The 16,464-nt window shown below is 37.2% G+C and overlaps 2 protein-coding genes across 3 annotated transcripts; one reads left to right on the top strand and one right to left on the bottom strand.

Moving 5' to 3' along the window:
- The first annotated feature begins 3,384 nt into the window (after window positions 1-3,384).
- Window positions 3,385-5,283, top strand: LOC135142033 (probable cytochrome P450 6a13). Its single transcript, XM_064073680.1, has 3 exons — window positions 3,385-3,557; window positions 3,619-4,965; window positions 5,015-5,283. Exons 2-3 carry the CDS (start codon window positions 3,627-3,629, stop codon window positions 5,182-5,184), a joined length of 1,509 nt encoding a protein of 502 aa, XP_063929750.1. The 5' UTR covers window positions 3,385-3,557; window positions 3,619-3,626; the 3' UTR covers window positions 5,185-5,283.
- LOC135142034 (farnesol dehydrogenase-like) lies at window positions 4,983-6,502 on the bottom strand. 2 transcript variants are annotated; one of them, XM_064073682.1, is made up of 5 exons: window positions 6,281-6,502; window positions 5,773-6,234; window positions 5,558-5,713; window positions 5,429-5,511; window positions 4,983-5,164 (listed from the first exon to the last, which is right to left on the bottom strand). In XM_064073682.1, the coding sequence occupies exons 1-4, from the start codon at window positions 6,386-6,388 to the stop codon at window positions 5,470-5,472; spliced, it is 768 nt and encodes a 255-aa protein (XP_063929752.1). In that variant the 5' UTR covers window positions 6,389-6,502; the 3' UTR covers window positions 4,983-5,164; window positions 5,429-5,469. The 2 variants fall into 2 exon arrangements, with proteins under 2 accessions (XP_063929752.1, XP_063929751.1); XM_064073681.1 differs by having other exon boundaries at window positions 4,983-5,511.
- Between the last annotated feature and the right edge of the window lie 9,962 nt (window positions 6,503-16,464).

Below are 16,464 nucleotides of genomic sequence, written 5' to 3'. Positions count from 1 at the left end.
TGAAGTCGTACTTACCCTGTTTTCCGTCTTTTTCGGAAAAATATCCATTTTCGTTCGTGTTCACAGCACTAACACAACATATTTTCCGTAATATGTATTAATAATAAACTAGAAATTCACTAAAATGTTCCACTTTTACGCCAAAATGAAGCGACGATCTTGCCGCCATCAAACAGAAATTAATACTGAACACAAAGGACCGAAAAACGTGACATTTATACAGGTAGCTCAGGTGACAGTGACGTCATCGAACGTCACGATGAGATTGCAAAAATTATTTTTCATATTTTGGCCGGGAAAATGCACATTTTCCGGGATAATTTAACATTATCTGCATCCGAGATCATCAATAAAATTTTATTCGCCGGTACGGCATTTGGCAAAAAGAGTGACGTAAGTCTGTCATTTACAAATCTGGTAATCGTATTGCCATTTGTTTTATCTAACATTTTCAAACTTACTACATACCCTCGACTAGGGAAATTTTCATTTAAGATTCCAACAATTAAACTTTCCACGTATCTTCCACAACTATCGGTTGTTTCATCGACAGCCAACCACTGCTGAAACACTGCTGAAACACTGGGCCTACATAATTTTTTCGGAGAGTCCTTTCAACCGGAATATGTCGATTGCAGTGTTTTTCAAAGAATTCTTGAAGAGGGCCTTTCTCCAATTTTTTTAAAGGTATATTGGACTGGATCTTCATTTTACATAAATCGAAATTAAACTGAAATTGCTCATCTTTTGTGGAAGTAGATGCAATAGATTCATGTATGGTCTGCTATTTAATTTTAGAAACTTCAAACATTTTCTTCCTTTCTACATGAAGAGTCGTTCTGACATGTTGCGTCACGTTATATTTTTTATCACTTTGAATCTAAAACAACGTACATATACAGAATTAACAAAGGAAAATAGATAAAAAAAAATTAGTGGGCTTGCGGTTTTCACACAAGCTCTGCAGAATATTTTGTTGTTTTCTAATTTTAATTCTGGAAAATCCCTTATCCACTCATCCGGCGTCGATTTTACCTTCGGCATTCTTTTAAAATATTAGTAATATTACCAAAAAGAACTCAACATGTAACAAGGGAGAACCACGTATAACACTGTACTACGACAGATGCGATAGACTGATGGTTGTGAAATAAACGGTTCATTTACTTAAAAGTTTCCATTAGAAAAATTTTAAGGTAGGTAGTTGGGTACAATAATCATTTTTTCTAGAAAATCTTCAACGGTCTTGCCGCAAAATGCCGAAAAAGAACATCTGGTTAAAAGCTTCAATTCATTATCAACGGAACTAAGGATTTAAAGTCATAAAATCTATGGAGTATTTTTCCAATCCTATAATAAAATTTTATTACCCAAACGACCGGAACCTATTCACAGAAAGGGTCTTGAGTAAGTGAACTTCAATGGTCAAGTCCAGGTAAAATGCATACGCTACGATACGGCTAAGTCACAAGTATTTGTCATCCCGACAAGGCCGGCATTTCAACAAAATAAGCATTAAAACTCATATTCGTCGAAAAAAGCATTAAATAAGCATATAAGTTTTAATATGCATAAAATTGAAAAAAAGCAAATAAGCATAAAAAAAATGTGTCAAATGACTCCAAATTGTATCATAGTTACAGATATAAAAAAGTTTTGAAGTGCTTACATTTTTCACAAAAAGCATTAAACCTAGAAATCCGCTCTCTAATAATTACAATTATGGTTTTGCTGTTATACCGGCTGTCTGGAAAATGGCGGATTAACTCTTCAGTACGTTATATACAGGGGTTTCGGGAGTCCCAAAAAAATAATAAAAAAATTCTTTATAACGTAGATAACGAAAAAAACGTGGTTTTATAAAAGTAAAATTGGCAACACTGTACACACCTAATGCGTGAATACCTCCGGCTTACTTTTTGGTTTCTTAGTAACGATGCTGACTGAAATCCACCTTCCCTTTATATCAGGCAAACATTGTTGTCAAATGGAATTTTATCAAATTATTACCAAAGCAACACAGCCATATCTTTGTGCATTCTAACGGAAATGGTAATTAAACATGGTCATGGGCGAGGAAAATATTAACTAAAAGTTTTTGTTTAGTTGTTAAACGTAGCAAAAGAACCAATTTTAAAATCATTATAACTCCACCAAAATGTGAGAAGGATTTTTTTTTACTATTTTTCCCAGACTCACCAGTTGATTGTTAAGAGCGTGGCGGAGAGTTAATCCGCCATTTTCCAGACACCCGGTATATCTAACAACTTTATGATGACGCACTTATCGTGATGTTAGACCGCAGTTATACAATAATGCAAGGTATAAAACGTGTTAATACTGGTATATACTTAAAAACCCTTGACAGAAAAATTAACCCTTAAAATGTCTGAACTTAGTTCAAATTCGTTGCGATGGTTAAGGCGCTATTCCCATCTTCGCGCGAACTAAGATGAGTCCCACACCAACTGTGTTAACGGTGTTAACTGTGTTATGTCTTCAGACAAATAAAAAACTTGAAATCGGTTTCTCCCTTTGTATTGGATCGTCATAAATCATGCTTTTTACTTTCTTAGCGTAAGCTAAAGAAATATTGTAATCATTCCACCGGGCGGCTCACTACTTTCATGTTATCTGACGTTTCATGACATCTAGAGTCCGAAAAGATAGGTATCTCGTTTCCGTCTGTCTGTCTGTCCTCTTCCGCCTGCCGTCTGTTTGCGTCTGTGTGGCTTTTCATTAGACAGATAATCTCCGAAACTACCGAACAGATTGTTGTCAAATTTTATATGTACGTTATAGATATCGTGTAGAGGGTAAAACGCTGACCAAAATTTGTCTGGTCATCCTCTCCAATAATAATGTGACGCCATCTCCAACTTTTACAATAGTAAAGGCTATTTAAATTTCATAAAATATCATAACTAGGTACTCCTCTACTTGTTGTTTATGAATCCGTGTTGAATTTTTATCCTAAGCATACAGATTTTTGGAAGAAATTAATTAAAGTATATTGTCTTAAGATCCAAAATACGTATAAAAAGTATTGTTTCCACCGAAAAGGCAAAACTTGTAGAAAACATCAAAAAGTGCAAATTATTAACCAAGCGAACTAGTTTTCATTCATTCATTAATTCATTCTTCCTCGAACAAACTCTTGATAGAGTAATAAACTTATAAATAACTGTAATGTATTCTTTCAAAACAGAAGTATTTTTTAAGCACGACAAAACCACTTTGCGGTGTAAGTCCTTGAACGTAACCTACAACTATGCTGGTGACCTCAGAGCTTAGCCAAATAAATGAATACAAACAAAATTAACCTTGACCGTTGCTTCCCAGCATTACAATTGGTACATAGATTATCACGCCCCGCTTGAGTGAATTATTCATTAAAAAAAAATCTAATACTCTCTTTTAATAGAATTGTGCTTTATCATCTTTTCTATATATGTTATCAGTTTAGATATTTTTGTTTAAATAGCGCCTACGTGATTTTCTGTCAGTGTTATCAACAGCGGTGCAATGAATAACTGACGAAGATAAATAAAAACACAGTAAGTCATAAATGTCATAACATAACAAAATTAATTGCCTCATATTTACCAAACTTTACAGAAACAAATATGTTATGTAACTGTGACTTGAGTCACTTGCTCGCCGTAAGTGCGACACTGATCGCCATAGTGTTTGCATACTTCAAGTGGAGCTTCCAGTACTGGCAACGTCGCAATTTAAACTACCTAAAACCGAAATTCCCTTTTGGGAATGCAGAAAGTCCGCTACGACCCAAGGAGTACATGGGTCTTCGCATAAAGCGCTACTATGACAACATGAAAGCTAAAGGCTGGAAACATGGAGGGCTTTATCTTATCACAAGTCCACGATACATGGTGGTTGATTTAGACTACCTCAAAAACATCATGTCGAAGGATTTTGACCACTTTGTCGACCGCGGGCTTTATTATAACGAAAAAGACGATCCTTTGAGTGCCCACCTTTTTGCACTAAGCGGCCAAAAATGGCGAAAGTTGAGGGCCAAACTTACACCGACTTTTACCTCCGGTAAGATGAAAATGATGTTCCAGACTCTAGTAGACTGTTTACCTAATCTTCTGCAAAAAATCGAAGCAGACTGTGTGCCTAAAGCACCAATTGATATTAAAGAAACTCTAGGATGCTTCACTACGGACATAATTGGCTCTTGTGCTTTTGGTTTAGATTGTAACACGTTTAAAGAGGAGAATTCTCCTTTCAGGGAATATGGTCGGAAGGGTTTGGAGCTGACACCATCGCAGGTTTTCCGACTGGTGCTTTCCACAGTTTGGCCCAATATGTGTAAATTTTTCAGACTAACCCTGACTTCTAAAGACGTATCTGCTTTCTTTTTGAAACTAATCAAAGACACTGTTGACTATAGAGAAACTAACACGGTCACTCGTAACGACTTTTTGCAAATACTCATTGACTTAAAAAACAAATCAAGTGAGGGTTTAAGTTTTGAGGAAATCGCGGCTCAGTGCTTCGTTTTCTTCTTGGCTGGATTTGAAACTTCTTCCACGACCATGACTTTCTTGCTTTATGAGTTAGCACGAAGACCTGATCTACAACAAAAAGTGAGAGATGAAATCAACACTGTTTTAAAAAATCACGACGGGATTGTCACGTATGAAGCTATCCAGGAAATGAAATATATGGACCAAGTGATCAATGAAACGCTCAGAATGTATCCTCCTCTTGCATTTCTCAATAGAGAGTGTGTCAAGGACTATAAAGTACCAGGAGAAGATGTGATTATCGAAAAAGGTACAGCTGTTACGATATCAGTACTGGGAATACATTACGATGAAGAGTACTACCCTGAACCTGAGAAATTCGATCCTGAACGATTTAACGACGAAAATAAGAGATCGAGGCATCAATATGCCCACATTCCATTTGGGGAAGGTCCTAGGATTTGTATAGGTAAGGAAATTATAAAAGATGTGTTAGAGTTACTAATAATGAGTTACAGGTATGCGTTTTGGGTTGATGCAATCGAAGGTTGGGTTAACTGCATTGTTGAGGCAGTATAAGTTTACAGTTAATAAGAAAACCCAAGAACCGTTGAAGATGAAACCAGGCGGCTTTATAATGAGTGTTCAGGGTGAAATTTGGTTGACTGCTGAAAAAATAGAAAATTAGAGATGGACATAACATGTAATGTAATATTTTTCGTCATGCTTAACCTAAGAGTGTGTAAAAAATGTAAATAAAATATGAAGCGTCGTCAACTTGTTAAAAGACCGTATTTTTCACCTTCGTAAATTACTACAACTTTTATAACAAAAAAAATCAGAGACCGAATTTAGTTCACTTTAAATGACATAAAAGATCAAATAAATTTCTATCTACCATAGATCCCAACAGTTATTTGCAATAAACTAACCATGCCTCTTCTTATTTTGTAACCCATCACAGTATAGCACCTTATATAGGTTCACCAACCGGTTTGATGGTCAATTCGTGCACCTACGAAATAAAGGGAGACATCACAAAATAAAAGAATCTTTTTTACCTGAACATGCTCTGGAGTAGACAGCGCATATACAAGACCATCCGCAATATCTTCGGCCTTTAGTATAGGCCTACTCCCAAGAAATTTCCTTCTTTCTTCGCTATATTCTTTGTTAAGAATAGTCATTTCACTGTACGTCAGACCTGGACTAATACTCTAGAAAAAAATCCCTCTTGATATCTTGAATATATAATTACTTAGTTAAAGGTACTCACCGTAACTTTGATTTTGCTCTGAAGATGATTTAACTCCTGACGTAACGTCTCAGTGAGTGCCGAAATCGCATGCTTAGAAGCAGAATACACATTCATTCTTGGTACATTGGGCACAAAATGTCCTGCGATGCTATTCAAATGTATAATATGCCCTTTAATATCCTGAGCCTTCATTATTTTCATAGCTTCCCTTGTGGCAATACACACCCCCAGAACATTAACATCAAAAACACTCTTCCAGACCTCAGTTTTTCCATCTGTAAGCAGACCTTCCTTCAGTAATCCCGCACTGTTAACAAGAACATGAACAGGCCCCAAATTTTGCGAAACCCACTTAAAGGCTGCCAAAATATCTTCTTCTTTCGTTACATCGGCTTTGATAGCATGGAGCTGTCCTTTTTTTCCAGCAAGTTGTTTGGCGTTTTCTTGTATAGCTTCTACTCGACGCGCAATTCCTGCAACCTGTGTTGATGTTACGTAAGTTTTGACTTGATGTAAAAAGACTTACGATTAAGCCGTGGTCTACGAGGGACTTGACGATGGCAGCGCCTATTCCAGAGCTGGCACCAGTTACGATGGCAACTTTGCCAGCCCATCTAGCCATGGAGAGTACCATCGCGTTGAATATAGTTGGTATTGTGTAGTTAAAATGTTAATGGTGATATAAGATTTGTGCGGACTTATCGCACGAGTGTTATTTGTTGCAGTGATAACAGATAAAATGCTAACTGAGAATGTGTGATTTAATTTGTAAAAATTTAATGTGGTTTATCAAAGATGTTTACTTGCTTTATATAATTCTCAGAATCTTAAAATATGATATAAATACAAAAATTCAGGTTGTTGATTACCATGCTAATAATATGGGAGTTTCAGAATATATTTATTTCAATCTTGATAAATATCTGTCAATGAGCACAGCATCATGGAATTATAGTTATGGTTATCCAGTCAAGTACCTACAAGTGCTTTGAAAAAATTTGAACTGAAATGAATGTTTCATTGTTAAATGTTCAGGTCTCAACATTTTTACAAGGACACGTATATCGATTTGGATTGATGCAGTGTACTAGTAACAATAACAGTTTTTGAATCTGATTTAATCAATAAAATAACGAAACAATAAAAGCATTTATAAATAAACATAGCGATAAAATGGTTGTCGAGACTGTACACGTGAGATTGAAACAAAGAAATTAAACTAAACGACATTTTCTAAGAATTATAATAACCGGTTTACAATGCGATGGTTCAAAATTTTTTGTTGCTTCGACTCCACTTATATTTAAATAAAACATTGCATTTAATTTTGATTTTCGATGTTGTAAATCACATTTTTCTACTCCCTCATAGTAATCCATGAATTACGAACTGTCTAGCCTCATAGTAAAACCATAGTTACACCCACTGGCATGTAATGAATGAACAGGCATGTAATATATATATTACGTGCCTGTTTGGGTAGTTTCCATAGCAACTATAAATATTTGCTTTCCCAAAAAAATTTCTTCTGAAAGTGATTCTTCATTATAGATCGTAGAAAAAGTATATGACACAACTCTGGTGGTAAGCTAATTACGAACTCATATTACATCACTCGCTCGCTACGCTCGCTCGTGTATAAACTTCGTTCGTAATTAGCTTCTTACCACCCTCGATATGTAATATACTATTTTGGCCTCGACAACTGTAAAACTGATATTTTTACGTATCATAGATAGCCATGGTATTTTGATTTTTACACATTGAACTGTCATTTACCAAATTAAGTGCGGTAATAAACACAGAAATTTTCAGAGTTTTAAAACCCTTAAAAAAATTGACATGTCATCATTAACAAAGCTTGTGTTCACCAAAATAACATACCGCATAAATGCATCTGTTAAATGTTTTAAAATAATAGCAATTGATTTTTTTTATCGAGTTTGGAGAGCACCATCTGGTGGTATAAGCAGCAGTCATATCGAACTATCTGTCACGATTATAATTTTATCTGACTTTTGACGCAGGGAAAGCCTACTTACAAATTCCACACAATTTAAAAAAATGTAAAAATTGACGAAAACAAGCACCACTAAGTCGTCGGCCAAAAAGTTGCATACATTATACATGCGGTAGGCATTTTACAACGCTCAGAGATATTAAAACACTCGGCTTTGCCTCGTGTTTCAATATTAAATCTTCGCGTTGTAAAATGTAACCTACCGCATTTATAATGTAAATAACTATTGATTAATTATAACTTGTTTAGTCCTCATGAAACGTCGAAAAAATATGAAAGTACCAAGTCCCCTGATGGACTTAGCTTACGTTCAATAAGTAAAAATGACCTCTCAGCAATAACTTGAATTGTTTATGTTCATACATCGGATGAATGCCAAGTAGAAAATAGTTTGATGTGGATGAGTTTGCCGCTACAAAACGATGGATTAAAACTTTTAATTAAGCCACAATAAAAAAATGTTCTATTTATATTATAATGCCAAATGAAAAATTTCCAATAATATCTAAAATAAATGGTTAGTGCAGTAGTTAATAAATAAGCCTGCTGGCATAAAAGAAATTATTTCACATTTCATACATCGAATGGAATGCCGTGAATACCATCACAATCGTTTTTGTCCTCTTTCATTAGTAATTTATGAATTATCAACCAACAATTATTACACATAAACAAAATTGTGGCAATTTTGTTTGTTATAAGTGTGGAGTGAGTAAATTGACACACTTGACTTTTGCACAATTAAAAAAAATTGTTTTAAAATTTCGACCCTTAATGATTTCCGAAAACTTTTAATACAAAACATGTCAATAGATTGTTTATACTTGACTCTGAGCTTAGCTCCACTTGAGTAGAGTGCCATTTGCCTGACTCTTATGTAAATAACTATTATCTACGTTTTACCATCGCAAAAATCGTCGGTAAAATAACAAAATGACTAAGTATAAGATAATAGTTATTTATTAGACTAGTGTCTTATGTAGCGTATAAACCACGCAAGAAAAAGTTTAGTCACGAGCGAAGAAGGAGCGAGTTGTTTTTGTTTTTTTTTTTTACAAAAGGCATAATAGATATATAAAAATTATGTAAAGGAAAAGCATTTTATAGCAACCCATTTATTGACAATTCAGAGTACAATAACTTTATATTGACTTCGTCGTTTTATTTTTTTTTTCACGCTCTTGTATACAGCTTCTAATATGTATGGAGGATCTTTGCAGCGTTTTTCTTGGCCTATATTGTCTTCGATTATCTCTGGAGGTATACAATATTTAAAAAAAGTTATTAATTTTGGTAACATGTGTTCTTGCCAAAATTTTTGATCTCTTTCGATTTCTTCTACAAAGAGCTCGATTTTGTCACTGTGTATACAATAAAGTAGCATTTGCGTGTGATGTTGACCTGTCCCTGTACCTAGTAAGACAAATTTTCAACGTTTTAAATTATTCACTGTTAATACTTAAGTTATCTTTAAATTTTTTTTCTCAAAAAAAATATTTTTTTTTTACTTATCACGTCATCTATGCGGATTGCCTTAAGATCCCGAGCTGAGTACAAAGACTTCATGTCCACAATTGCATCGTCTCCTACGATTCCTGAAATTGTTGTAAGTACATTTTTACATCACAATTTCAATGCCAAGTTAATAAAATATTATATAAACACTAAGTATACGAAAAAACAAAAAATTACCATCAGGAGAAGCGCCAAGAAGAGATGAGAGGTATACGCTCTTCTCTTTATCACACGTCCAAACATCGACGCTGTTAGCCTTAGTTTCCTTTCGGACTCGTTAATTTTGTTTCCAAATTGTCCTTTGGAAATTTTCGATCCCTTTCTTCTTGACTGACCTATAAATTTATATTGGATGACATAACAAATTTTTTGTTAAACCAATTTTATTACCTTCAGTTTCTCCTTCAGTTTCTCCAGAAGGAGTTCGCATTCCATTTTAATAATATCTGGATCCATTTCAGGCTTTTCTGCGTTCGGCCCATATTCTTATTTCCTCTCTGTGTTCTTATTATTTTTTTTTTATTGATACTTTGTTCTCCATTAGAAAACAATATTTTCCTTGAAAATAAATTTGACGAAGGGGGACTGGCTGATCGTTAGATTGAGTGCACTAGTAAGATAAACATAGGGGCAGAAACCGGCTGCACGGGCTCTTGCTGTCCGGGACGGAAACCCAAATCAAGCAGGAAGAAGCCCATTTGAAAAGGACTCAATCACTAGTCGGGCGAGGTTCATAATGACGACGCATTAAAGTCCCAGGGCATGCAGTAACTGGGTCAGTGGGACTTCATACCATCGAGTCAACAGCTCGATGGGACGTTGGAAGGAGAAGCTCGGCGATGTGCTGCTGCATGAAGACGGACGGCTTTATTTACCGAAAGACTGAATCTGACTAGAATGAATTACCCTCCTTTTCAAAGGGGTTTTTCAGCGTGAGAACATCATGGAAAATAGGAAAAAAATCCATTTCTTGTCATTTCGTCCCCGAAAATATGTTGCAATTCACGATATTCGAGGAAAGATAATGAGACGGTTCGACGTGAATTGCTACTGAAGTGATTTGATTGGTCAGAAGGTTCTCTTCGTACGTGGGCATAAACTGCTTTTTGGCAATTATTCCCGGGAGAAAGTATAACTATGCGGAAGTAATCGATGGCTTTTAATCAATTGACGGTAACTCAGAAATTCAGATTTTGGTCCCTCCGATAAAGACGGGTGGGCTTGGTTATTAACATTTTTACGCAACCTGCTAGTAGATGACTTGATTTGCTAGTTAAATGAATCTGGAGTATATGCTCAACAATGCTAATGACACAGTAATTATTGTAAAAAGCAAATGTCTCACTGCAGCTAAGCTTACCGCAGATGGTCCTCGGACTCGTTGAAAAATGATGTCGATTGAATCGAGATAAGACTAACTATGTAGTTTTTGGAAGGACACATTGAACAATTCTGGGGTAGAATTGTGGGAGTGAGTAAAATACCAATAAAACTTAATACTGATTTTATTCGAAACAACCTAACTTATTTATACAAATCTAACTATTTACAGCGTATGAGTGGTTCTAAACTAAAGGTAATGAGAGATATGAAATTGTTTCTTGTATGTTCTTTTGTTTCATTACCGCTGTCTTATGTTGCGATATTCACCCGCGCCCAGCAATGCATCAATTGGGCCCTTATCTTGGAAGGCTGGATCCGCGATGATATGATTCTGCCACACCTGAAAATCTGTTTCGATGTCTTCTTCTGGTAGAGATTCTGTAATTTTTTATATTACCAGTAGGTCTGTTGTGAGTGTGAAATCACTCGAAAATCGTGGAGCGCACTCGACTCTAATTTTGGAGTTTGATTTGTTCGGTATTTCTCCTCCAAGTCCAGTTATATCGGCTTGAATGTGTTCTCTGGGTAGTGACAAGAGCGTTGCTGCTTTCTCTGTTATGAGCGATGCCTGCGATCCCGGGTCAATAAGGGCTCGTAAATATTCGTATGTTCCACTTGCTGTTCGTACTCTTATTAGCGCTGTGGCCAGAAGTACCTGTTTGTTTTCAATGCCTACATGGCTTTGAATTTTCTTCGTTGAGTTTTCTCCAGAGTTTGGAGTTTGTTTGTTTGTTGAGTTGAATGTTTTTTGCTGGTTGATATTCGGGTTGCTTCTTCGGTCGTTGTGTAATAATGTATGGTACCTTCTTTTGCATTTATGGCATGATGCTGTGATGAAGCATTGTTTGCCTGCATCGTGGCTTAGGCAGTTCGTACACAGCTGTTCGTTGTTTATGAATCTCCATCTGTCTTCTGGCGATTCGGCTTGAAAGTCAGGACATTCGTAAATTGAACGGCTTCTATCTCGAAAGATAGAAATCTTGTCTGCAGGAACTCCATCATCTTCTTGAATTCTTGCATATCGTGTGGGTTTGTCAATGACTGCTCATACAGCCTATTTGTTTCTGTGTCCCATTTTTGAGAGACTATTTTGGTGAGTATTGGTCCCATGTGTCGGTCTGAATGTCTAAATTGTTTAATGCTTTTAGACATTCTTTTGTCGTGTCATGCAATTTTTTCAGCTTTTCTGCTGATTCTTCCTGTATTCTTGGCTGATCCAAAATTTTGTCTACTAACTCACTTACGGTAAGCCTTATATTGCTGAATCTTTTTGCCAACAGCTCCCATGCAGTTTCGTAATTATTTTCCGTTATCTGAAGATGTTGGATGACTCTGCTGGGCTCATCTCTGATGTACGTCTTCAAATACTGCATCTTTTCAATGTTGGAGAGCGATGTATTTTTGTGAATGACTTTGCTGAATAGATAGTGAAAAGTGCAAGCTGGATTTAGGATAATTGGTTTCTCCTGTTGATAGCCGGACGGTGACTGGATTTTTCCTTTCAGTTTTTCGACCACAACCGCGTATTTTACTTCAGTCTTCTCGTACATTTCGTCGGCAAAATATTTGTCTTCGAATTCCCTTTCATCGACGTAGATTTCTTCATGCAGTTCCATGAAGCTTCTCCACTGACCTTGGATTTTTTCGGGTAAAAGTTCATACCTGATCTAAATCGCTCTTTATCTTGGTCAGTTCGGTGGAGATTTTTTGCAATCCGAACAATTGTGTCGACGTCGGGCAACGTCTGAACTAATTCGAGGTATTTCTTCTCATCTTCGTGCAACGCTTTTAGCTGATCAAAATACTTCACTTCAAAATAATCGTGGGTAGTTCTGAGGGTGGGCCCCAGTATCTTCAATTCTTCATGATTTCGCTGAATCTCATTCCAAAATTCTTGGAGTTGCTCTGCTCTTTTGGATCGCCAATTCTGGGTTTTTCTTTTTGCGGGGTCTTTCCTCTCGTTGGTTAGGAGAGTTTGAATTTTTTTCCCCAAATCCTCTTGCTCTCTGGCTTTCTTGTTGAATTCTTCAATGACGAATTTTTTCTTGCACTCTTAATTTTGCGAAGGCGTGCTGGGGATAAAGGGCACCGGTAACCGAAAATTCTCTCGGAAGTGGTGCTTGTATAAGGACGGTACCACCGAACTCCAGTCTCACAGCCCGAAATTGTAGACTTGGAAATGGTACCGGATTAGGAGATGAACACCACGGAACTGCAGTCTCACGGCCCGAAAATTGTAGGCTTGGAAATGGTGCTATATTAAAAAAGGAGTGGTGCCACTGGACTGCAGTTTCACAGCTCGAGTTTGTAGACTTGGGAGGTGGCACCGAGTAAAAAGGAATAGACACCACCGAACCACAGTCTCACGGTCCGAAAATTGTAGACTTGGAAATGGTGCCTATGTTAAGGAAGGTGCCACTAAACTGCAGTCTCACAGCCCTAGTTTTTAGACTTGGAAGGTGGCACTTGGTTCAGTAATGGCTCGAAGGACCATGAACAGTTCTGAAGTAGAATTGTGGGAGTGAGTAAAAAGCCAATAAAGCTTAATATTGATTTTATTCAAAACAACCTAGCTTATTTATACAAATCTAACTATTTACAGCGTATGAGTGGTTCTAAACTAAAGGTAATGAGAGATATGAAATTGTATTGCGACCCAGTTTCTTGTATGTTCTTTTGTTTCATTACCGCTGCCTTCTTCTTAACGCTGACGATGGTGCTTGTGCGGTGGTCAGCATTTCGTAGTTCTGGTGCTTGCAATTCCATGTTTCAGCGTTCTACACTCCTGTCGTTGATCCTGACCTCCTTATTGGTGACGTAAAGAGGAAATTTAAATTTGAAGAAATTATTGTTTAAATTTTAAGATTTAAACACACATTGAGATTACTATGTGAGCCCTACATTCTTTGCAAAAACATTGCAGGTACACAGAGAAGTCAAGTATCTAGGCACTTATTTAGAATATCGGTTTTTCTTGAGGACTTGCCTGACAAACCAGACCAAGAATACTAAGGCAGCTTTTTGGGTACGTGAACATCCGTGGAAAAATCTTGGGGCTAAACACCCAAAATAATGCATTAGCTATACACCAGTCTGAAAAGTTCTACGGTACCGTTATTTGGTGAAAGTCGGTTTTCATGGTAACACTGACCGGGGTGTCTCCTCTTCACCTGCTGGCCCTGGAGCCTAGATACTAGATCCGGATTCCTAAGAATCAAGTAGCTCTGGTTTTTCGTTTCGGGAAACTACCCGTCGTTTCGCACCGACATTAAAACACTGTTATCCGAGCTTAGCGGGTGAAGTGAAGAGGTACCACAGAGACTTATGGCTATTAAGGACCGATTTTCCACAAGTCGGCAGATTGGAGACCATTGGTTCACGGAACAGGGTATACTACTTAATATGCGAACTCTCTAGGATCATGCATCAGGTCTTTTGGGCTCAATTCGTACCGTTCGCAGTTAGTCTTGCCTTTAACTCCTGCAGACCGGCCCCAAAAGTTGAAGTGGTGCAAAGCATACCAAAGGTGGAGGGAAGAATGGAACAAAGTCGTCTTCAGCGATGAATCGTGATTCTGTTGAGGGGATGTATGATGGCTGTAGGCGAATAAGAAGGCATCGTGATGAAAGATCTAATATTGAGTTTTCTGTTGAAAAACATGTCTACCGCACTATGAGAGTAATGATGGGGAGTGATTATCAGTGGCAACCGGTTAGCTCCAGTATTCATCCGAAGTAGCATGACAGCGGTTCGTTATATTGATGACACCCTACAACGCTATTTTGTACCGAATCTAGAAAGGCTCGGAAACAATCATGTTGTTTCAGCAAGATAACTCACGACCTTACATTGCACAGAGTCCCCAGATCTCCGGATTTAAATCACATCGAACTTATATGGGATATGATAGGAAGGAGACTAAAGGCATTACAAAATCCTTCACAAACCTTAAGTTAACTATAACAGCATTATTTTTTTTTCTTTTGTTTGTTGTTTCTTATGGTTGAAAATTAAATTGTACTGACTAACAAATAATAAGACTAATAAGTGATAATAAAACCAACTTCAAAAAATTATTTGTTGATGTTGTTTTTGTAATATCATATTTAACCATTTTAACACTATTAATAAACACGTGCCAAGCATTACTGCATTACTGGGCTTTATATTTTTAATGGTATTTATTAAATACTCATATTTACATAATACATCAAGTGCTTTTCCTTTATTAGTTGGATTTAATAAAATCCTTAGTTCATGTATAAGTAGTTACAGAAACCTACGTCATGTTCATAGGGGAATTTTTAACTTAACCTAGAACAGAGTTATCCACAATTCAATGAATTATGACATGCTCAACTGAGTAAAAGTTATGGTATTTTCCATTATAACCAAAATAATGTTTGTTTGAACCTGATACATTGCGACGAAATTCCTGTTAGACGGTCCGGTGACGGTCCGAAATCTCGCCGATAACGTATGGTGGGGGCGTACTTAGGTGCCAAGCTTTGGGTCGACTAGTATCGCTGATATCAGAAACACGTCTGGTCGACCAAGCTTATGCGGCGACCTTCACGCCGCCGGGGGTGGCGCCTCCGGTCAGGAGCGCCGGGGTGCTCTAAAGCCGGAGACACGGAATTCAGGTGGTGAGCGCCCGCGAAAACACGAGAATAATAAATAAAACGGCAAGGATATTTTATAACAATAAATAGGGTTTATTCCCTGCCACTAGCTACACGGTCTAAAATAATAATAATCTTACGGCTGGTATTAAATTAAATAATTACAAAACAAAAATAAACAAGAAAAGTAATAATACGTCCGGCACGGTTGTTCCTCTTGGGCGGCGACTTCCTTCAGGCCGGGCTCCTCCTGGACTTGGGGGCGGCGACCTTGAACCTGAAAATCGCGCGAAGACGGCACGGCGACCCGAGAGGAGAGCGCGGTGACGGTAACGACACGTGCACGACGGTTTCGACTTCTGACGGTCACAAAAAAAACCCGGTGACGGTGATACGGTTTTTCGCTCGGGGGCGGCGATTCAAAAACCGGTACTAAGACGGGCAGACAACCCAAAAGGTACTTACGGTGGTCGGAGGGTCGAACTGCACTCTTCTCTCTTCTCAAAATCGCAAAACAGTCACAGCACTTCCTGACACCCTGAAGCTTCAGGCAAGACTTCCTTTCCTTTCGCCGCGGCGGCGCGGCGATCGCGGTTTTACCCCCGGCTCGGGCGGTACGCGTCACGGTTTCCGGCCCGCGAAAATTCGCTTCGTTACAACATATGGGAATTAACTTGATTTTACACGAAATATACCTATAAATTAATATTAAGACTAAAGGTAAAAAACGTTTCTGCAATAAAGTGAAGGTAATAAACGTATCCATCACAAAATGAATCCTAATTCATCATCATTTAGGTGTATAAAACTTGTTGTTATATCATACTAGAAGATAGCGCGCCTAAAGTAATTACCTGTAACTCATATATTTTCCTCAAAACGTCATTCAAATTTATTTTTTTATTTTTTTTCATTTAATCAGATGTTGCTTTTAAGAAGACGACCTCCTTCTGCTGTTCTATTTATATTATGTTCAACTATTTTTGTTCACATTGAAGAACAAGCATAACTTCTTCAGAATTGACGAACTACTCTATGAACTTGAATACAGCAGGCTCAAAATTAACAATACTTGCAAATTCTACATTACCTTTTGCGCAAAATAAGAAAAAATATTAAATGAAAGGAAGGACTTCAGTACACAAAATTGGAAACCCATAATTAATTCTG

Source organism: Zophobas morio, unplaced genomic scaffold (genome assembly GCF_036711695.1).
Source record: "Zophobas morio isolate AGI-343-1 ecotype UQ-CSIRO unplaced genomic scaffold, CSIRO_AGI_Zmor_V1 ptg000046l, whole genome shotgun sequence".
NCBI classification, from domain to species: Eukaryota; Metazoa; Arthropoda; class Insecta; order Coleoptera; family Tenebrionidae; genus Zophobas; species Zophobas morio.
This window is presented reverse-complemented; position numbering and strand designations above follow the sequence as displayed.